Source organism: Neodiprion pinetum, chromosome 7 (genome assembly GCF_021155775.2).
Source record: "Neodiprion pinetum isolate iyNeoPine1 chromosome 7, iyNeoPine1.2, whole genome shotgun sequence".
Lineage (NCBI taxonomy): Eukaryota > Metazoa > Arthropoda > Insecta > Hymenoptera > Diprionidae > Neodiprion > Neodiprion pinetum.
Window position 1 is genome coordinate 20,695,483 of NC_060238.1, and position 22,416 is coordinate 20,717,898.

Sequence of the window (22,416 nt, forward strand, 5' to 3'; positions counted from 1 at the left end):
GCATGAAATATGTATTGTATACATGGGTCGCATTCGAAAATTTTCAAATAGGTTAAACGCTCGCCTAAGCACGTGTGTATTAGAATTGAGATGACGACGTGGACAAATTGACGTTACATGTGTACTTGGGGAAAGATTAAATCAATCTGACAGGATCTTTTCACGGCTGATAACGAATCAGATTCACGGTGTTAATCACTGTGTAAAAGTGGTCTACACTGACTACGATTGCATAGATTTTAAGGAAGGAGTGAAAGATTGCAAAGATTACACGATGTTCGTACGGCTTGCAAAGATATTACACGGATTACATAAAGGTTACTAGAATTACAAAAGAGATTAATAGAATTGCAAAGATTCCAGACACGGCAAAGATTGCAAAGATTGCCAAAAAGTCTGCAAGGATTACAAGAAGATTAGACGGACTGCGAAGTGGTTGCAAGAATTACAAAGAGATTAATAGAATTACAAAGCTTCCAAAGACAGCAAAGATTACCGAAAGACTGCAAAGATTGAAACTAGATACACGGATTGCAACGAGATTACAAGAATTATAAATATTCCAGATGTAGCAGATATTACAAAGATTACCAAAAACTGCACCGATTACAAGGATTACAAAAGAAAATCCAGAGACAGAAAATATTACAAAGATTGCCAAAGGACTGCAAAGATTACAAGAAGATTACACGGATTGTAAAGAGATTACGAGGATTACAAATATTGCCAAGGGACTGGAAAGATTACACGGATCGCAGGGATTACAAAGTGATTACAATTGTTACAGGGATTTCAAGTTCTATAACGATAACACGCCGAATACAAAGAGAATGCAAAGATTACAAACGATTACAAGAAATTACAGAGGTTATATGTAACTACGTGATATTACATATGATTACATTACACGTGTACATCGGATTACAATAGTGATTAACCCCTTCTTTGAATCTAAGGTGATTCAATCTGATTCGTTACGACTTGTTTTGAATAACCAATTACGTGTCGAAACAATTAAAGAAACACGAGGTTTAGAGTCAAAAATCATATTCCGACAAGTTTTATTATCCGATAATTATATATCCTCTTGTAGCTGCGGGGAAAATATGAATAAACTTGGAATAAAAAAAAAAAAAAAAACATTATAAACGGTGAATTGTTATCGAAATAATAAACAACGCATAATAATTTTTTCGCGAATGAATTGCTTACAAATTTACATTCAAGCGATTGTTTTAGGTAATTTTTTATGCACTTTGATTTTTTTTTTTTTTGACACCTTTCTAAAATAAAAATTAGTGCAGTATATTACCGGGTATAAAAATACAGAATGTATAAACATAACCGTTGGAATCAGAAGTTACGTAATTATAATAGGCGAAACATTCGTTGAATTCAATCAACTACAGATATTACATGAATACAAATAGGAATGTGCAACGTGTGCGATAAGACTTGATATTTTTCCTAGTTATGTATCGTTTTACATGCGATATACGTATTATACACCTAGTGCAGCAATGCAATGCAATGCAATGCAATAAAATAAAATAGAATGGAATGAAACGCCTGCGGTAATAAACTGTCCCTTAGTTATCTATCCGTAATACAGATTACATATTATAAAGCTCGGAATGCGTGAGTGAGGATTTTTTTTTTACTTTCTCTTTTTTTCTTTTATCCCTCCACGTGGATGACATTTTTTGCAAATTTTCTTGCCTCAAATTTGACGAAATTGGAATATATTATATTACACTATAATTCAAGAATATATTCCCAAAATTTTAAGTCGATCTGAGCAAAACTCTTGAAGTTATTGTCTAATTAGTCTCCTGCCCTTTAACGCTATAGCTCTGACAGCAGGTACACAGCTTATTTATTCACTTCTATCGTTCCGGTCCATTATCCTGTTTCGAGAATATTTTATTTAGTAAATACAGGTAAGTAAAGCCATAAAGACATATTTTATATTTATACTGTACACTGTACGATATTTTAAAACGAGAGACGAGCGTCATTTTGTCGTTGTACGTTCGATCGTGCGATTTGTGATTTTTTCTCAAAACTAATTTTTCAAAGCCCGTGTTCACTGCCATTTAATAACTACTCGACCGATTCGTTTACAAACTTGGTACAAATTTTCTACATATAAAATACCTCCCCCCAACGTTTGGTTGAAATTTTTTTTTTTTTTTTTACATTAAGGGGCTTTCCCACCCACAAAATGGCGGAATTTTTCGTGGAAAATAGCAGTTTACACTTCAGATGGCCGCCGCAAAATTTTGAAATGAAAAAAAAAAAAAAAAAAAATATCAAAGAACGTTGGGGGGGGGGGGGGGGAAGGATTTGACGATACTTTGACTAAATTCTAACGGTTTTTTATATCGGATAATTTCCGGCCGAGATATAGTGAACACCGCAAATTGTTTTTTTTTTTTTTCCGAGACGTTCTGGGGAAAGCTCTGTCACCGGCTTGTTTTTCAATATTTCCGCATGTAAGAAATTACGAAATATCGTTAAAAGTATACTTAAGGGGGTATTCTAGTGTAGAAATTTGAAAAAATCGATATTTTTTTTATATTTTCAAAGCTTAACCTTTCAAGAATGTGTCCTTAAAAGGACAAGTCAAAATTTCAATTATTTTCAGAGATATAGCTATTTTAGTGACACGTCTTCAATACTGGCTCGGCTGGAACGAATTTTACTCGAAACTTTAAACGCGTTTTTCTCAAAACTACATTTTTCAAAACGGTTGACATGATTTCTCAAGTTCTATTGAACCGATTTACTTGAAATTTGGTGAGAATCTTCTCAATACATGTCTCTATCGCACGAACTATTATTATAACGAAATAATAATTTTTACTATTTTTAAAAAATTCAGAAACGTCCAAAAAAGTCAAAAAAAACGTATTATTTTTTCGGACAGCCGTAATTTGGCAAAAAAAAATTTTTTTTCGACTTTTTTTTAGTTAGTACGATAGCTGCATTTATGTAGATTAATAATCTTTTTTTTTTTTTTTTTCTGATTTTGAAAATGCTTGCAATCGTGACAACATTGGCGCGCCATTTTTTTTGTACCCCCCACTTCAACAACTCATAGCACTTTCAATTTTGTATTTTTTGACTTGTTTTTTTTTTTTTTTGTAATCGTGAAATAATAATAAACGCCTGATAAAAAAATGGATGGTAAAAATATTTTTTGTTTTTTGTTTATAGCACTTCAAAAAACACCTCAAATTCATGCCTCTAGACTAGAATACCCCCTTAATAATGTACAAAAGGTTTGATTAAATTTGCTCGATCCATACTTTTAAAAAAAATTCACAAAAAAAAGTGTCGTTTTTTTTACGCTGAAACCCTTACCCCTCCCCCCCTTAATCGGCCTCGACATATGTATAAGTATATATGCGTATAAAGTCGAGTAACAAGGTTCGTTAGACGGTTATATACATTATATACATAGGTTCATCGATTCGCGTAATACGACACGGTATGATCTGCAACGCGAACGATGGGTGATTACACGGTAGCCCGATGGAGGAAAGAGAATAGCGACGTCAGCTGGTTATAGACACAGCACAATTATCCTAGTTGCCAATCATGAGGGTAAAAGGTACCTTCTATGGCAGGGGGATAAACTGCGTGTATATTTATTACAGGTTAAATTATGCGATACCTGCATGCAACATTGCGCCAATTACATTCACGTTAACTATTGGCAAACACACACCCACCCACACACACAACACACAAATATGCAATTTTTGCTGCAGCTTGCGCAGTTTCATACGTGTGGGTAAAATAATACGATCATGATAAAACGCCGGCTGTAATAACAAATAAATTATACCTCGGGTTGTACGGTCGAAGCGTATCCGGCGTATGTATTTCGTAACGCGAATAATAATTTATCTTAAAACTACAAACCAGATATCGACGTTGTGATAATTGAGCGGTAAGAATTATCATTCGGAGAATGGGTTACGCGAATAATGTACGTACGCACGTTATTGTTGAAAAATAAACGTAGCTTTTCATTGATGAAAATTCTCAACGTGGGATGAAATTTTTTAAACACACGTACGGTGGGTATATTTTCAACGTAATTGTAAAACGGTGAATGAAAACGTTTTTGTAACATGATGTATGATTTCTTTTGTTTATAATTTATCGTATCCAGATTTAACGACTTTTTAACGATAAAGTAAAACAGATTTTCATACGAGTATGATTTGACTTATCGTTATTGACAATTGTTTAAAATATTCTCACCTTTTATACTTTAGCACTTTAGTACAGGTATTACAGATTTTTATTGTCTGTAAGATTGAAGAATCGACGATGAGAAACATTGAATTCGTTTCGACAAATTATTTGTTTATATATAGTTGTGAGAATTTTAAGAATTGTAATTAAATCAAACAAACCAAATTAAATTGAACGATTAACGGTAACGAGTTTTCGTTTTTTCACTTCGATTATGCCGAATTTCCATTATAAAAATTTATAATCCGTTGTATTGTCAATTTTTCCTCCTCTATTTAACACGGTCTCAAACATTTACTTCGGCACTTTTCGTCATTCCTATTTGATTTGACAATTTTTTCGCAATCGTGTACAAAGATAAAACAGAGAGATAAAGAAAGTAATGATTTACGGTCAACATATGGAGTAAAATCGATAGATATCGTTCTGAACTTGTATCATACATATAATAATACGTATCGAGTGGTTTATAGTGAATATCAGTTTGTTCGGCGAGTAGAGTTACCCGTGTAATTTTTATTTTCTTCTCGACCTCGTGTTGTAAAAACCATAAATTCATCGAGATAGCGAGAAACAAAAGTAAAATTAAAGCGAAACAAAGAGGAAGATAAAAAGACCGGCAGGAAAAAAAAAAAGATCCACCCACGCACAAAACTTAATTGAAAAATAACAGTCGAGAAACAGATCTTTATCAACGTAGTTCGTGTATCGTTATCGATCATAATAAGCAATTCGAAAGCTAGATCATCGGTACTGCATTGTAATTAATTAACTGTCAGTAAAGAATTTTCTTATAAATAACCCGCGCGGTAAAAGAACAAAATAAAATACAAAAATATCTCCAACAAATCAAGCCGATAACAAATGCTTGGTGAAATTTTTCACAGGTATGTTAGTTGTAAAAAAAAGAAATACCAAAATTCCAAACCGTTGAACTTTCGTCGAATAAAAAAGGGTGTACGTGTAAAACGTGTGTATACACATAAGTGTAAAAAGAAAAAAAAAAAAAAAGAAAGAAGAAAGAAAATCTTTTAAAAGGACATTTTCCCTCCGAACGCTTTCAGCTATGGGGTTAAAGGGTGCGGGGATTGAAGGGCGACGAATTAATTCGAGCCGGGTAGTTCGTCGTATTTCTTTATTGTATCACTAAATTTTTTTAGTTTTTTTTTTTTCCCCCCCTATTTCTAAGGCACCAAACCCGAATGTGTAACTGTAAGGTATTTTTCCAACTGCAGCCTCGCGCGCATCTTGTATAAACCCCGTAAAATCATGGCGGCTGAGTAGCAGCGGCCCATCGTAGCATTGCACCGGGTGCACGTTTTAGCCGTAGCGAATCGTTCCCCTTGGATGATCGGATTTCTTCATTCTTGTTCAACGTGTGTAACGCGTATTATACATACATGTTCATTCTACTTCTGCGGTTCGGCGGCATTTCGAAACACTTTTTGAAGACTGTAGAATGCGCCGCACAAATGTAGCCTCATCTCTTGACGCATTCCGCGTCACGTAGCTACATCTGAATTAGAAATTTTCCAGGCGAAGGGAATAATGTGACAGAAGGAATAAATCTGCTCGCAACGACCGGTTAATCGCATTAATCATCGTTTCGATGTACCCGACACCCGATTTCGAGAGACAACAAAGATTTCAAAGGATTTTTATACATTACAAAAAAATTTCAAAAGATTTCATATGACGTCAAAATTTTACAAGAGATGACACTTCAAATGATTTCAAGAGATTTCTAACGATTGTGGAGATTTCAAAAGATTTCAATAGATTTCAAAAATTACAAAGGAATTCAAAGGATTTCATAAGATTTCAAGAGACCCAGACGATTTCCAAAGGTTTTAACAGATCGAAAATGATTTCAAGGAATTGCTAAGGATTTCAAAGTTTTCGAGAGATTTCAAATGACTTCAAAAGATTTTAACAGATTACAAAAAATTTCTAAAGATTTCAGGTGATTTGAAAATTTTACAAGAGACGATTACTCAAATGATTTCACAATATTTCAAAAGCTTTCAGAAGCCTTCAAAGGATTTCAAAAGATTTCAAAAGATTTCAAAAATTACAAAGGAATTCAAAGGATTTCATAAGATTTCAAGAGACCCAGACGATTTCCAAAGGTTTTAACAGATCGAAAATGATTTCAAGGAATTGATAAGGATTTCAAAGTTTTCGAGAGATTTCAAATGACTTCAAAAGATTTTAACAGATTACAAAAAATTTCTAAAGATTTCAGGTGATTTGAAAATTTTACAAGAGACGATCATTTCAAATGATTTCACAATATTTCAAAAGCTTTCAGAAGCCTTCAAAGGATTTCAAAAGATTTCAAATGAAATAAGGTTTCAGATGATTTTACATGATTTCTAAAGATTTCAAAACGGAGTGGAATGCAAATGGTTTCAAGAATTACATAGGATTTCAAAAGATTTCAAGAGACTCGGATGATTTCTCAAAATTTCGAAAGATTAAAAATGATTTCAATGGATTTCAGAAGATTTCAAGGATTTTAAGAATTTATAAATATTTCAGAGATTTCGAGAGATTTCAAAATATTTTTAGAGGAGTTCGGTCGATTTCAATAGATTTCGAGAGATTTCAGCGGATTTCAGAAAATTCCGAAAGATTTTCAAGATTACAAAAATTGCACAAGATTTCGAAAATTTATAGAGACTTCGTAAGATTCGCGGAAAGATGCACACCAGATTTCATCGCGAGTGATTTACCCGTTGGGTTGCGATAAGAGAATAAAAAGAAAAAAATTCAACATAAAATAAAAAATCGCAACGTAATTTTCTATATGGAAACAAAGATATAACGATGAACATGTTTCCTTGACATTAGAAAAATTTAAAACATAGACTACACGAGGATTAATTTAAAACTCATGTAACGGTCTCTGCATGAATTTTCATAAGACGAAGAATTTCTCCTAAGCTACGAAAAAAAAGTTCCTCAAGCTATTGTCAACAACTGAAAAACCCTTTTCAATCGAACTTTATGTTAAAAATTTTTTTCAACACGCTAGGAAAAGAATTTTTGTAATCAAAATTAACATCAATCAACTTCAGTCTCACGGTTTAAAATTTAAAACCTAATTTTATAATTTCTCCAACTGCATACAATGTTCGACAATGAATATTGCTTTCGGTCCGATAATTGAAGCCGACTTATGAATTGACGCCATGTAATTTTATGACATCGAATCAACGATGCTCTCCCTTTCGCAATCGGATTAAGCAACTAAATAATAATAATTTTTCATCCCCAAGCTTCTCGGGATAATTTCTAACTCGATGAAACAACTTTCTCCACACAACAATTAAACCTAAATTAGTCGCATTTCAATTTCTGTACCGGATATTCCTCCAACTCTCGGTGAAAAATAAACAACTGAACTTAAAAAAGAAAAGAAAAGAAAGAAAAAAAAAAACACATTCGCACAATGTATTAGAATTTCAACGTCTGATCTACCCACGTAAAATGTAAATTATACTTGCGAATGATAATATTATTTCGCATAAAGAATCCGAGAAGGTTTATTCAACGACTTCAACGATCAATGAATTAAGGCTCAACACAAGCCAAATTTATCCCCACGGTTATACAATTCAATTATAATATACGATCTGTACCGTAAAGATTAACTGTTACAAAGACAAACAAATACGTACGATTAGTTACCTGCAGGATATATTATGCAATATAATGATTGCCAGGGTTGCCACTAATTTTGGATCGCAAAATTCCCCAACTTTTTCACGTTTATTCATATTACGCTATTTGTGTCTTTTAAAATTGCAACAATTATGAAGAAAATTGAATAAATCGTTGCGCAAATAACGATAAATTAATCTCAAAGTCTTTCAACTTCGCTTGTGAGGGAAAAAAAAAAAAAAAAAAAAACACTGCATTTTTCGTACAAAACTGAAGAAATTTAGTTTACAATTTTTCGAACGCACCGTTAATTTTAATTTGTTTAATTTTTCATTGCGGAACAAACGTTAATTCGTTATAAATTTCGTTGATTGCGTTGATTGATTCACGTCTAATTTTGACGAGGTTGAAGTTCGCAGCGTTATCTCGATGGGGGGGAAAAAAAAAAAAAAAAAATAGAACGTTAAAAGAAGCGACGAGTCGTTTCGCAACTTAGGAATTAATCATCATTTCGAAGGGTTTGTCTTACGATTGCGAAATAAGCATGTTTTGTTAATTAATATGCGATATTTATAGGGCTTAACGCATAATCTTTCCCACCATTCCCAAGTCGTAAAATGGTGAAAATTTGTTCAAATGCTCCGCGTTGCGTTTACGTCACTGTGACTTGAAACTCGTAAATTTGTTTAACGACTGTGGTAGTTTTGTTATTTTTTTTTTTTGTTTGTTCATTCATTTTTCTTATTGCGAAATGTTTCGGATCGTAAATGTTTATGAACCTTGACCCAACTCACCCAATATGCGCGAATAGCATCGTGCGAATCTTCGAGCGATCGCTTATCATCGTCATCATCGCTGTTGTTTCCTCCTGTGTAAAACAAACGGAGAAGAGAGAAAATTTAATACACCGTGTTAAGTGTGGAAGGTAAGAATTGTGTTTGAAAGAAGTACGCGAGGCACGATAACTAAACTGAAATCTTACACCCTGCGAAAAAATTTGAAACTTCAATCTTATTCACGTCACGTTTTCTAAAAAGTGTCCGCAAAGCGATGTAAAGAAAATAAATCCATCTTGAATTAATATCCAAATTGGAAGAATTACGAAATAATCACATTTATATATAAACGTTACTTGCAAAATTTTAGAACTGTTGTACGTTTAAACGAAAAAAGAAAAACATGTAAGAAAGCAGCTTTCGAGTAAATATTACATTCCAGTTTTAAATTCTAATAAAATAATATTTGAATTAAAATTGACGTAATTAATTTTCACAGAATTTCCTCTATAAAAATTTCTCGCATTGTCGAATTCGAAGTCATTTTTTACATTCACCGCAATAACCTGATTGTTAATGTTATTTTACATGTTTCTGCGACCAATCGTTAAAGTATCATAAAACTTGTCGTCAAATTTTCATTAAGATATTGAACTGTTAAATTCATAATTTTTATCTCGTCAATATTCCGGACAATTTTTTTCCACCGGAAATTGTTATTGTTTATTTACTTTTTTCACATACAATAAATATTATACATTATCAAAGATTGAGAATATCCTCTGCAATCTCAAGCTTGACCTCGTATAATATTCAGATATGAAAGAATTAAAGTGTCAATAAATTCACATATACATATATATAATATATATATATATATTACGAACGAGGTGAAGTTTTTCTTTTTTTTTATAATTTTTTATTTATTTTTTTTCTCATTTCACAAAGCGTGAATAGGACCTAGACTAGCCGACTACGGCACGTAATATAGTTTGTTGTATACTTGTATTGTACTTGAAACCGGTAGTACTAGTTAGAACTGTAATAATCGTATGCATGCCGGCCAATTTATACTCTCGCGTCATTTAAATTAACAGAGTGAAATTCTTCGGCTATGACTGTTTTTATTTTTATTTTTTTTTTTTTTTTTTTTCCTCTCCACCTCCCTACTTCTTCTACTCCCTTTTGTCTCTTCTTTCTGTCCCTTAACAATTTTCCAACGTTACAAACACCGATCGTATTGTAATAACGACTTCGTTTATTCTTTTACCCGTTGTTCTTCGCAAGTAATTTGGCAAAATCGGCAAAATCGAACGAAATTGCGACAGCGGAAAGTGGGGGAAAAAAAAAAGATTGTAAATGAATGATAGAAAAAAAAGAAACGACGTTTTTTTTTCTAGCCTGGTTTTGTCTCGAGTGAAAAATTATCTTCGACTGTATGAATTCTAGCAGGAATAGACGGGACAGAGAGAGAGAGAGAGAGAGAGAGAGAAATTAAAATGAAACCATAAAACGAAAACCGCTCACCATAATCCGGGGATATTTTCATCCTGAAGACATTCTTACGTCAGATCGTAAGCCGCGTGCGTCGTCCTCCGTGTATTATATATAGGAAGTGGTTATATACGTATACAATAAACGCGTGAGTTGAAAGAACCGATTTTCTTTTTTTCTACAATTTTTATTATCTTCTACTTTTTATTTCGAGTGGAATGAAAAATAATTGGATAAACATGGATTAAAAAAAAAAAAAAATGAGACAAAAATTCAGATTGAAAAACGACAATAAAATCAACACACGTGTACGCGAGTTAGACGACACCTGTAACATACATCGTACCGATCCACAATGTCACAACGAATACACGCACCACACGCACACGCGCAGAAAAACACCGCGTATTTGTGTAATTGTTTATTTACCTGCGGTACAGTTGTGTATAATTAAACAAAGGTAATAAAAATTGATCGTCGCCGGGCTGTATGTATTCAAACGTTTCTACACGTATGGTAATTATGTATATAATTTTTGTAAGGGTTTACGTGTATATACAAACACACACTCATATATATATATATATCTATAAATGTATACGTGAACTCGTTTACATTACGTTTTATACGTAAAACATATCAGATCCGGCGTGTGCCTGCGGAGATCTGCGAATTAAATTTACGGTGAAACGTTGTCCAGATCCCGTGTACAAGCGGGGTTTTATTTATTTATTTTAGTTGATTTTTTTTTTCGTTTTTGCAAATTTCAGGCTCTTGGGTAAGTAAGCCAAGATAGAAGCGCGGAAATATCTATTACTAGATGTGTGCGGGGGCGTGTAAAATTATTTTTTTGCAAAAACGAGAATAGAAGGAGAAAAAAGAAAAAAAAAAAAAATCGATGAAAACTGAAGAAACTGAGGAAGAAGTCGGAAATACTAGTGCGGTGATGAAATATAAATATATTCTTTTGTCAGTGTGCGTCTGTGTGTGTGTGTGTTTGTTTTTTTTTTTTTTTTTTAATAATTTATGTGGATACTTTACGAAGATGACAAAAAAAAAAAAAAAAGAAAAAAAAAAGAAGGAGGTATTTCTATCATATCGCTAATTCCGAGTCAAGTGAAATTACACACGTCGCGCTCTTTAATCGGCGGAACTCGGAAGCCAGCAACCGCGTGTTTCGAATTTGAAGCGAGCGGCGCTGGTGTCTTTCTCTGTTATGGTGTTGCCGTGGCCCGCGACGAAACCGGACTGATTGTGAACGTGCCGGGTACGCGCGGCTTGTGGCTCTGCTGCTGCCTGATCCCCCCGATGCGAACAACGATTCACGTCTAACTGCTGCTACTCTGCCCTCTCTGCTCGGCTAGGGCACGGCTCTAATCGCGAGCCAAGCTCTACACCACCGTCTTGCGTGTTCCATGGGTGGGATGGATGGGATGGATTGTCGGATGGATCTTGGGTCGTCGGTGGATGCGGCGCAGCGCCGAACTACCCGCGGAGAGTCGCGTCGCTCTTCGTCTTTTACCTAATTCGTGCCCGCTCTGCCGGTAAGAATGATCCCCACGAATATTATGCGACGCGAATTGAATATAGAGAGTCGGTGTTTTTTTCTTTTTCCTTCCAGATCTGTCTCTTCGTGTTCTATCTAATTCATGCCCGCTCTGCCGGTAAGAATGATCCCCACGAATATTCTGCGACGCGATTAGAATATAGAGAGTCGGTGTTTTTTTCTTTTTCCTTCCAGATCTGTCTCTTCGTGTTCTATCTAATTCATGCCCGCTCTGCCGGTAAGAACGATCCCCACGAATATTCTGCGACGCGATTAGAATATAGAGAGTCGGTGTTTTTTTCTTTTTCCTTCCAGATCTGTCTCTTCGTGTTCTATCTAATTCATGCCCGCTCTGCCGGTAAGAACGATCCCCACGAATATTCTGCGACGCGATTAGAATATAGAGAGTCGGTGTTTTTTTCTTTTTCCTTCCAGATCTGTCTCTTCGTGTTCTATCTAATTCATGCCCGCTCTGCCGGTAAGAATGATCCCCACGAATATTCTGCGACGCGATTAGAATATAGAGAGTCGGTGTTTTTTTCTTTTTCCTTCCAGATCTGTCTCTTCGTGTTCTATCTAATTCATGCCCGCTCTGCCGGTAAGAATGATCCCCACGAATATTCTGCGACGCGATTAGAATATAGAGAGTCGGTGTTTTTTTCTTTTTCCTTCCAGATCTGTCTCTTCGTGTTCTATCTAATTCATGCCCGCTCTGCCGGTAAGAATGATCCCCACGAATATTCTGCGACGCGATTAGAATATAGAGACTCGGTGTTTTTTTCTTTTTCCTTCCAGATCTGTCTCTTCGTGTTCTATCTAATTCATGCCCGCTCTGCCGGTAAGAACGATCCCCACGAATATTCTGCGACGCGATTAGAATATAGAGAGTCGGTGTTTTTTTCTTTTTCCTTCCAGATCTGTCTCTTCGTGTTCTATCTAATTCATGCCCGCTCTGCCGGTAAGAATGATCCCCACGAATATTCTGCGACGCGATTAGAATATAGAGAGTCGGTGTTTTTTTCTTTTTCCTTCCAGATCTGTCTCTTCGTGTTCTATCTAATTCATGCCCGCTCTGCCGGTAAAAATGATCCCCACGAATATTCTGCGACGCGAATTGAATATAGAGAGTCGGTGTTTTTTTCTTTTTCCTTCCAGATCTGTCTCTTCGTGTTCTATCTAATTCATGCCCGCTCTGCCGGTAAAAATGATCCCCACGAATATTCTACAACATGAATAGAATATGTGGAGCCGTTATTTTTTGTTCTCTCTTCGCAGATCTGTCGCAGATCAGTCTCGCTTCAATTATAGTTGTAATGATCTTGCAAGTCTTGAGGATATTTACAACTCTATAAAGATGAATTTTTTTTTTTTTATTTTGTTGTAGAATATCGTAGAAGATTGTCTATGCCTAGACATTATTTTCTATCAGATAACAAATATTTGTACGAGAAAGTATGAAATTGTATTTTTAAACCACCGCTAGATGTCGCATCTAACTCACGAGAAAATCTTACTGAAGATAAATCATGTACCTTGCGAATTTGAGGTCTGCATCTCGAGATTCTTGTACTTTGAATATAATCTCGACGGATTTAGAGAACCTTTCGTAGATTTCTCCAAATCACTTTGAGTCGACGGGTGAATTACGTGCAAATAAAAGCAAAGATCGATCGTTGTTTTAAAACAGCAATTCTACGATATACAAGAGAGAGAAGTTCGCAACGTTGATGTAAAGATACATTTTTAGTAAAAATGATTTGAGGAATCTATTTTCAAAAGGCAAAGTGTATTCAGCTTTTGGAAATTAAAATCCAAATTTTCAAAACAACAATGTTAGTCTTAACATTTCGTGACATTGACGTTGCTAACTTCAATCTGGTCGATTTCTCAAAGATCCAAAGAATTGCCGATTTTTCTTTTTTCAATAATCAAATCTTATTTTAACATATCACTTCAACTGAATAGACTAAAAAAATTTTACAACGCAAATCGTTGAAGTAGACGATAATACTTTTCACTGTAAATTCACAAAGTAAATATATTAAAATTCAAAAATATTTATTCCAAAACTCTATTATATGTATATATATTTGTACGAATGTATAATATCAAGAAGTCAACAATAGTACCACGTATTACACATTTTGCGTTACATAAAGAAAAGAGAAGCAGTGAGGAATTTAAGAAACGACAAATTAATGTAACAAATTTAACCGAAACTTTGATTGTAATAATCATATTCAAGTGTATGAGATTATACATCACAGACACCATGGAACAGTTATTTTTAGACCAATCCATAGACGTGTCTCTGTGAGTTAGTGTTTGTGTGTGTCTGTAAGCATACATTATTATAGGACAAACCTACGTTTATACATATACATATCTATGCATAAAATGCTACCGTGAATCGGATTGCTTAAATGCCGCAATGGGATGAATTAATTTACGAGGGTCTGAGGTTATGGGCTAGGATCATAAAAGTCACGTGTTATATAAATATCATTCTTTATATTATACAGGGTGTGACATGCGGTCCTTAAAAACAACCATCCAACCACCTGAAGACCTTTACTCGACTCTATAAACGACAACAGTTTTTTTTTTTTCTTCAAATGTTACGACCTTTCAAAGAATAAAACAAGAAAAAATGGAAGGAAAAAAAGAAAAAACGTTTCGGAAACTCCGATCCAAGAAACAAAAACGAAACGCAACAAAACAATTTTTCAAGTAAGAAAATTCTTGTGCACGACTCTCGAACTATTTTCGATTTGTAAAATTTTTTTTTTTTTTATTTTTTTTCTACTAACCGTAACCAAAAAATATGTTCCGCGATGAAAATTAATTTTTCAGCTAGAAAATCTGGTGCTATTTCATGTGTCGTTGTTCTTTTTGTCCAAAGTCACTCGTACATACATTTTCTTTTGACTATTACGATGTATAATTATTAAGTAATGTTGCGGTTAGGTGAAAGAAAAAAGAAAAAAAAGGAAAGAAAATATGGATAACAAGCGAACCGAACGAACAAATCGATGTGGCAATCATGCTTCCGCAGAAAATTTACTAACATTGACGAATATTTATACCAGTTTGGACGAAACTTGTTTTTTCATTATTACATAATTGTTAAAATTTTTTTTTCACTTTTACGCAAAAACTTTTGTTATTGAAACGATATTCATTGCACGTAACGCCGTAAAATTAACCAAAAATAAGCGATTCTCGATTAAATCGAATTTTATTTAAAAATTATAATCGACCACGACTCGATATTATTTTTCTCAACAATCTGATTTTGTTTTTCATTCCCACGAACTGCGCAATACGATATAAATTTATGTGATTACAGTATCACTTATTATCATTGTCCAACTCACTAAGATACCCATTATATGTGTATAACAAGTGAAAGATAAATGAATATTTTCACCTGAAATTGAAAAATGTTCTTTAATAAAACTATAAATAATCCAAAAACTATTCTACCATCAAGACTACGCGACGAAATTTAAAAAATTTTCGTTCCATACGCGCGGTTTCTAAAAAAAAAAAAAGTAGAAAATAATCGACCGATGGATTAATTTTTACCAAATCAATCGAGTCGTGTTCGATTATTTTTTCGGACTCGATTAATCGATGCTCCAATTATTTTTACGCACTGCGTAGTCTGTGATTTTCCGGTTGTTTGTCAAGTGAAATGAAAAGAAAAGAAACTAAAATAAAAATAGCTGGACAAAGAGGGGGGGGGGGAAGGATAGAGAAATTGAAAAGAAGAGGGAGGAATACGTCTATTATAGATAAATCCAACTAATGGGCCACTGGACGAGCCTGCTGCTTCTCGGCTGGCTAAGCTGCGATCTTAATCATTACAAGTTGGAGAGGACGTGATTGGCCGTGGCGAGAAGAATCCTCGTTCAAGGGATTAAACGATAGTCTGAAGTCCAAGCTTGAAAATTTTGTATGTCTGACGCAGAATTTTTCAGAATTTTTTAAAACTTTTAATTTTTTTAGGTACCGATAAAATCGTTTTTAAAAATTGTAGACAATTCAAATTGAGTCGAAAAAAAAAACAAAAAAAAGAAAACCGAGTACCTTTAGAAGTGAGAACAGTCATGGAAAAAATCGCGCGCCAAATCTAAGAGGTCAAGGGTGAAACCCAGGTCGATTCGGTGTGGAAGGCCCCATATATAATACATAATATAATAACATCATACTTTTTATCTCAAGATTTTGAATTTTGCGTGGATTTTTTATTCTACGCATGATCGGTAAAAGAAAAAAAATTGATAATCAAAAATATGCGACTTTTTAAAAATTTTACAACTTCTCAAATTACATCGTTCTTGTCATTTCCTGAGAGAAAAAAAAAAAAAAAGATATTAAATTTCTCCTCTGAAATTCTTCAAGAATATCACAAAAAAATAAAAAATAATTTACAACGATATTTATCTTACAGTCGTCTATTAATATCTGCGTGGTGAAATTTGAAGTCGAAAAAAAGTTTCTCATAAAACTTTAACACTAAATTGAGCTAAGTTAATTACCAGAATACTCGTGTCACAACCGTTAACGTCGCTGGCGAAATTCTTGTGGGAGTCGTGCAATAAAACTACAGTGTGTGACATGTGTGCGTTTGATTTTCTTTCTTTTTCTTTTATCATTATTTTTTTTATTTTTTTTTCCCTTCTTCATACAAAACACACACTTAACCACACACGCGTGCAACACAGACACATAAAGTTGCAGCGCGAACCGTGTAAAGTTTTATACTCCTCTTGTTATCTAATCCGGATTTTTTTTATTGCTCGTCGTCGTCGTCCGCACGATGCATTTTACGCAGGAACATAAAATACGATGCGGATCCTTGAACGACCTGAAAACTTATTCCGTACACAATGTGTCACGTTGTATAATAACGGTAACACTAACGCTAACAACTGTTAATAATAGTATTATTAATAATAATAATAAGAACATTGATAATAATATTAATAAGCCAAGTCGTCGGACATTAAAAATTATCATCACGCCGCGCGTAAAGATAATCACTTAGGAGTATTAAAATTTGCCTGATTTTACATACCTATATGTATATAGATATATATGTACAAACATTACGTGTATTATATAATGTAACGACCGGAAATGTTGAAGAGAGAAAAAAAAAAAAAAAGAAATAACAGTTGCTTCATTAATATTTGCGACAATATGTATATGTACATATATATATGATAAAATTTCATTCATCGTTCGGCTCTGACTTTATAATAATTATTCGATGTAACTTTTACCCCGTTTCTTTTCTCTTTGAGCTATGCGAATTAGTTGTTGAATTATTTTTTTTTTTTTTTTTCTTTTTCGCTTACCTTGAGATAAGTCTCGCGCGAAAGTGTTGCGAATTTTGCAACTGTAAGTCTCAAGGGCCTCTGAGATCTCTGAACGATCGATAACAAGGCACGACGCATTTTAGCCGATGAGAATTCGTACCAATCGCAAAAACACGCAGCATCGGCTACCAGCAGGCTCTGCAACGTTTTGCGGCGGGATTTAAGTTCCGAATTTGAAAAGCTTCCGGAAGCGTCTAATTTGGTACTATTTCGTGGCGAAACTCGAAGTGAAGAAATCGAACTTTGAAGGAACGACAAAGTATTCGAATTGTCGGTTAAAGCCAAAGTCTCACAAGCTCCGAAATGAAAGATTACGAAGAATGAAGGCACGATTGCGCAAAGTTACGAAAAGTAAACGTTCCGATGGAGAAAAATTCCGAAAATTTCAATATACTCAGACAGCGTATTTTACTCAACGAGCGGTTGTAAAAGAATTATAAAAACTGAAAATCAGAATGACCGAAATTCCGAACGTAATAGTGTCGAAAATCCAAAACACAGAACGATCAAATTCGTGAAATTTCACCAAGCCAGAAATTCACGGAACTGAAAATCTTTGATCGTTTGAAATTTCGATGTATAAGATTTTGAAATTTTCTCATTTTCGCACTTTCGGAACTTTGACTTGTCGGAGTTACGCCTTTTCAGCATTTCCAAACTTTCATGTTTCGTCAAAGTTTGACTTCTCTACTTCGAGTTTCGTCAGCGAAAAATTCGGAACTTTTCAAATTCGGAATTGCATATAATAATTTTCAATACAACTAATAATGATATCGATAACAATTATTCAGAGAAAATTCGTATACGACTTTAAAACGTACACGAAATTTCTCGTTGATTGTTACCGGTTAACGATAGGAATCGCAAAAGAAAAAAATTAGTCTTCAAGATATTTTTGTCATATATATATGTGGCGTTAAGTCAAGAACAAAATATCTTGGGAATGTGACAAAAAAATAAATAAATAAATAAATAAAACCACAAAAAGTGGCTGATTCCTGAAACTAAATGTCGAACTTTGTGTATGGCCTAACAGAACGAAAGTTGATTTTCTTTTTTTTTTTCTTTCATTACAGCATGTTGAAGTTTTGATTTGTTCGAGTTGTCATTGCGTATTATAACAACAACGTCTCATAGCTTACTTGCTGAGTAACTTCGTCGCCGCAATTGCAGAATATAAATAGCTGGTACATCATTGCGGTCATCAGGGAAACCATAGAGAAAAATGGAAAACTCATTACGGGTACCTGAAGCGAAACGTAGGGTTTGGAATACAAGAAAAAACACGAAGTAAAGAACGAGAAAAGAAAAATCTCGTAATAACGATGAGATAGTAACGCGTTAAACGATTGCGGTTTAAATATGTCGAGACGTGAAGTGGTTGAACCATGATTCGAGGAGGCGATTCACAAACTACGGTTAAATAAAACATGAAAAGACGAAGAAGTAAAAGAAAAGAGGCAGCCGAGCGCGGAGTTGAAACTGATATTACTTACCGAGGTTATTTGAAATAGTGGAAAACACATGATTACCAAATTGCTCAGAAACTGTAGCAAGACAAGTGTGCTGAATATTTCCTCCATATTCTCGGCCAAGCTAGAGACGTACAGAGAAACCGTTATACGTTCAAAATTTGAATTGAACACAGGCGAAATAATCTATCGTTGGAATAACGTTGCGTATAAAAAGACTCGAGTCATCAGAGTTCAAAGTTCGAACAGTGAAAACGAATCTTTCCTTTCGGTAATTATTCTTACCACCTATTTTGTATCAATTTTTTTTTTTTTTTTTGTATATTTAGAGAACTTTGATAAACATATTTCTTTGCAGTTTTTTGCTATTTCTTACAGCATACTAATAGAATTTCAATACTCGGGAGTAATTATTGTGATACATTGTAAGATTTTGGATTCGCTGATTACGAATCTCATGTCGGAATTCAAAAATTCAAGACGGCGGACAATAATTTCAGATCCGATCAAATCCGGGGAAAAAACTTTGTCCGGGTAGTTTTTGGTGTCGCTGATTACGAAACTGAAATCATATTTCGAAAATTCGGTACGGCGAATTCGTTAGATTTGAAATTTTTGTCTACCGTATTGGATCCGCCATATTGAATTATCAAAATCCGATATCAGATTCGTAATCAGCGAGGCCAAAGGCCACGTAATTTTTTAATTAAACGGTTAAAAAGTGAAAGTTGAAACAACAAGACACTTGTTCGTACCTTATAATGGCGCGATGATGCGCGACGCAATTTTTCAACAGCCGATAAATTTCCACGTCCAATCGTTTCCTCGAAAAAATTTCCCCATCGTCGAATTTCCAACCGTTACCGTGACTTTTGTACAAGTCGTATCGAAGCAATCTATTAGCCCCGATCGATCTTACGGAGATCAAAGTCCGGGCGAGAATTCCGAGCTGGGTAGCAATGTGCAGAAGAATACTGCCGTAAAGAACGTCGGTCGTAACGATTATCGGGCTCAACGTCATCAGGCTGATACCTTGGTAAACGTAGGCGAGCTCGTAATAAGGCGTCACTCCAACGTCGAAGGGAAAGTAGCTCATGTACGGTAGTTTCCGTGAAACGATTTCGTTATCGTCCCCAGAAATCAGCCCTCGATCAGGTTCCGTGGTGAAATTTTTTACCCTCGTCTCGTGGCTCTGACGAACAAAATTTCGTCTCATCAATCGAAAAGCGCGCGAGAAGGGAAAAGAATTGCAATTTTGCAATGAAATGAAAAAAATGTAGAATCACCGTAGAATCGGAAGAAACGTAGAGCGGACATAGGAGGCCATTGATGACGACGGAAGTGCCGATGGTGAAGTAAATCTTGAGCAATTTCTTGTTGCGACGAACGCGTTGCGAGACGAGTCGATATTCCTCGTTAGTTTTCTCACCGGGACGAATTTGAAAAGGCCCGTTTTCGAAGCTGTTGATAATTTTCCGTATGTCACTCGCTCTGGCGAGTATCAACGATATCTTCAAGCAAGCCATTGTGTGGACAATCGCGTAACAGACGTTACTTATAAAGTCGTCGAATTTTGCCCAGGAGAAACGTAGCTCGATTATTTCGAGCACTGTGAAGAGGTATGCAAAGGTGAAGAGGAAGGTCGCCTGGTATACGGAGTAGAGAAACGACTTCGGCGAGCTTGACGATCGCGATTCCGAATCGTCGTAAGACCAGAGACCGAAAATTCTCAAGATCGTCAAGTGAGCAGAGAAGTAATTCGGCTTTGGCATGACGTTTCGATAGAGATCTGCGAGAAATTTACGTGATTAGAGCAGTGCTGGGCAAAATTGTAATAAAAAATTAACAATTACAAATCACTAAGGATAATTTTTAATGACATCGAATTCCATTAAAATTATTTTCAGTAATAATAATTGAATCGGAGTTCAGTGAAATTACTTTTGATAATTGTATTTGACTCAGAGTCCATCGAAATTATTTCCAGTAATTGTAATTGAATTGGATTTCATTAAAATTACATTGAGTAATTTGAATTTAATCAAAGTTTATCAAAATTACTTTCAGTGATTGGAATTTAATCAGAAATCATTTCAATTATCCTCAGTGATTGTAATTAAATCAGACATTATTAAAATTCTTTTGAGTAATTGTAAACCACACGATGTGGTCCAATTGAATTTTTTTCTCTAACGTTATTCCTGTGAAATAACAACAAATAGACAAATAAATTTACTCCGTTTTTGGAGTATTCAAATGGTGCGATCGGAACGAGTCTTTTACAGTCAATATGTGAATGGGCTATGGTTACCAAAGTTTTTTGGGTAGCTGATCAAGGATTTCACATTACTTTGAAAAATTAATTTGTTTAAATAATTTGCTTGACCAGTCAATGTGAAAATGTAAGCTCCATGAAGTTCCCGATGTTTTCGGAATTTGAAATTATGTTGAGAATTCGACATTACGTTTCCAAAGGTAATTTGTTTAAATAAATTATGAAAAACAATTGAAATTTGAAAAAAAAACATAATCATTTCCATTAATTGTAATGGATAACAGAAAAATTACAATTGTTCCAAGTAATTGTAATTAGTAGCAAAAAAATTACAATTTTTTCAAGTAATTTTAATTGACAACAAAAAAATTACAATTATTTCGAGTAATTGTAGTTGATAATCATAAAATTACAATTGTTTATACTAACTGTAATTGGTAAATCAAAATTACAATTATTTCCCGCAATTGTAATTAGTTACTAAATATTACAGTTATTCACAGTAATTGTAATTTACGGGTAATGAAATGACGAAAGTAACTTCTGCTGCCCAATTCTGGATCAGAGTTAGTGAAAGTTACGCTAACGGTGCATGTTATGAAGAAAAAAAAAATAGAAAAATTTTTAAAACGTCGTTACCTCGCATCTGTGTGAACCTGGTACCTGAAATGTTCAAAAATCAATTATCAAAACTTGTGCCGATTAGTGAAAGAATTTTCGTTTTTCGTAGTCCAGGAAAAAAGTAACGGGGATTTTTCAATTTTCGGCAAATCATAATTGATAATTTTTCAACTGCATGGTATACCGACGTTCCTGCGAACGCAGAATCGTTTGCGGTTGATTGCAGTGAAAAATTTTTTTGTTTACAGTAGTCTGGGAAAAAAGTGACGGCGATTTTTCAATTTTCAAAAAATCATAATTTGGTAATTTTTGGAAGCGCTGCATCTTTTTTTGATTATTAACTACAAACGAAAATTTCTTCGCTACAAACAACTGCAAACGATTAAGAATCAATGGAAATTTTGAAAGTTGATTTTTGAACATGTTTGGTGCCTGGTTCACATACAGTTGTCTGAAATATATTGTAAACTGTACCAACTGACTTTGATATCCCCAAATTTCTTTTGCTCAGCTCCAGGAATTATTATTATTTATTTATTTATTTATTTATTTTTTTTTTTTAGTACTTTCGAAAATTTAGTCACAGTTAACACTCAGAAAATCATCATTGACTCGATGAAAATCATGAGAGTTACCGATAACTGGCAGTATTTTTAAGCTTATGAATCTTAGTTTCAAACTCACCGTGAAAACGGTCGAAAAAATAATATATACAAGGCTTTGAAAATGCGTCAATTTCTGCACCGTGTTAAAACTTTGCGAATGTTAATTGAATTGAAAAATCGATAGAGAGATTAAAGAGCAGGAAGTCCGCTGCTCGTCAATTTATCAAACCGACGGGACTTGAACCTGGAACTCGAGAAGTCTTCCTTAAGATCCTGGCGACGTTTTGCAGCTGACTTTATTCTCA

At 34.4% G+C, this 22,416-nt stretch overlaps 2 protein-coding genes across 11 annotated transcripts in view; both read right to left on the reverse strand.

Moving 5' to 3' along the window:
* LOC124223540 (thrombospondin type-1 domain-containing protein 4) overlaps window positions 1-22,416 on the reverse strand; it is a 100,836-nt gene that overhangs the window by 55,011 nt on the left and 23,409 nt on the right. For 2 of the 7 annotated variants that reach the window (XM_069137855.1, XM_046635599.2), the window contains exons 1-3: window positions 11,336-11,533; window positions 10,239-10,261; window positions 8,730-8,803 (exon numbers count right to left, since the gene is read on the reverse strand). In XM_069137855.1, the coding sequence (XP_068993956.1) occupies window positions 8,730-8,803; window positions 10,239-10,260 (96 nt within the window). In that variant the 5' untranslated portion in view covers window position 10,261; window positions 11,336-11,533. Of the gene's footprint in view, window positions 1-8,729; window positions 8,804-10,238; window positions 11,208-11,335; window positions 11,534-22,416 lie in introns of those variants that run through there. The other 5 variants (XM_046635598.2, XM_046635596.2, XM_069137854.1 and 2 more) reach the window with 5 other exon arrangements.
* On the reverse strand, window positions 16,196-22,327 carry LOC124223332 (odorant receptor Or2-like). 4 transcript variants are annotated; one of them, XM_046635177.2, is made up of 7 exons: window positions 22,191-22,327; window positions 19,897-20,399; window positions 19,366-19,802; window positions 18,635-18,734; window positions 18,281-18,322; window positions 17,118-17,276; window positions 16,196-16,624 (listed from the first exon to the last, which is right to left on the reverse strand). In XM_046635177.2, exons 2-7 carry the CDS (start codon window positions 20,380-20,382, stop codon window positions 16,550-16,552), a joined length of 1,299 nt encoding a protein of 432 aa, XP_046491133.1. In that variant the 5' UTR covers window positions 20,383-20,399; window positions 22,191-22,327; the 3' UTR covers window positions 16,196-16,549. The 4 variants fall into 4 exon arrangements, with proteins under 4 accessions (XP_046491133.1, XP_046491131.1, XP_046491132.1 ...); XM_046635175.2 differs by having other exon boundaries at window positions 18,281-18,385; XM_046635176.2 differs by having other exon boundaries at window positions 16,196-16,631; window positions 18,281-18,385.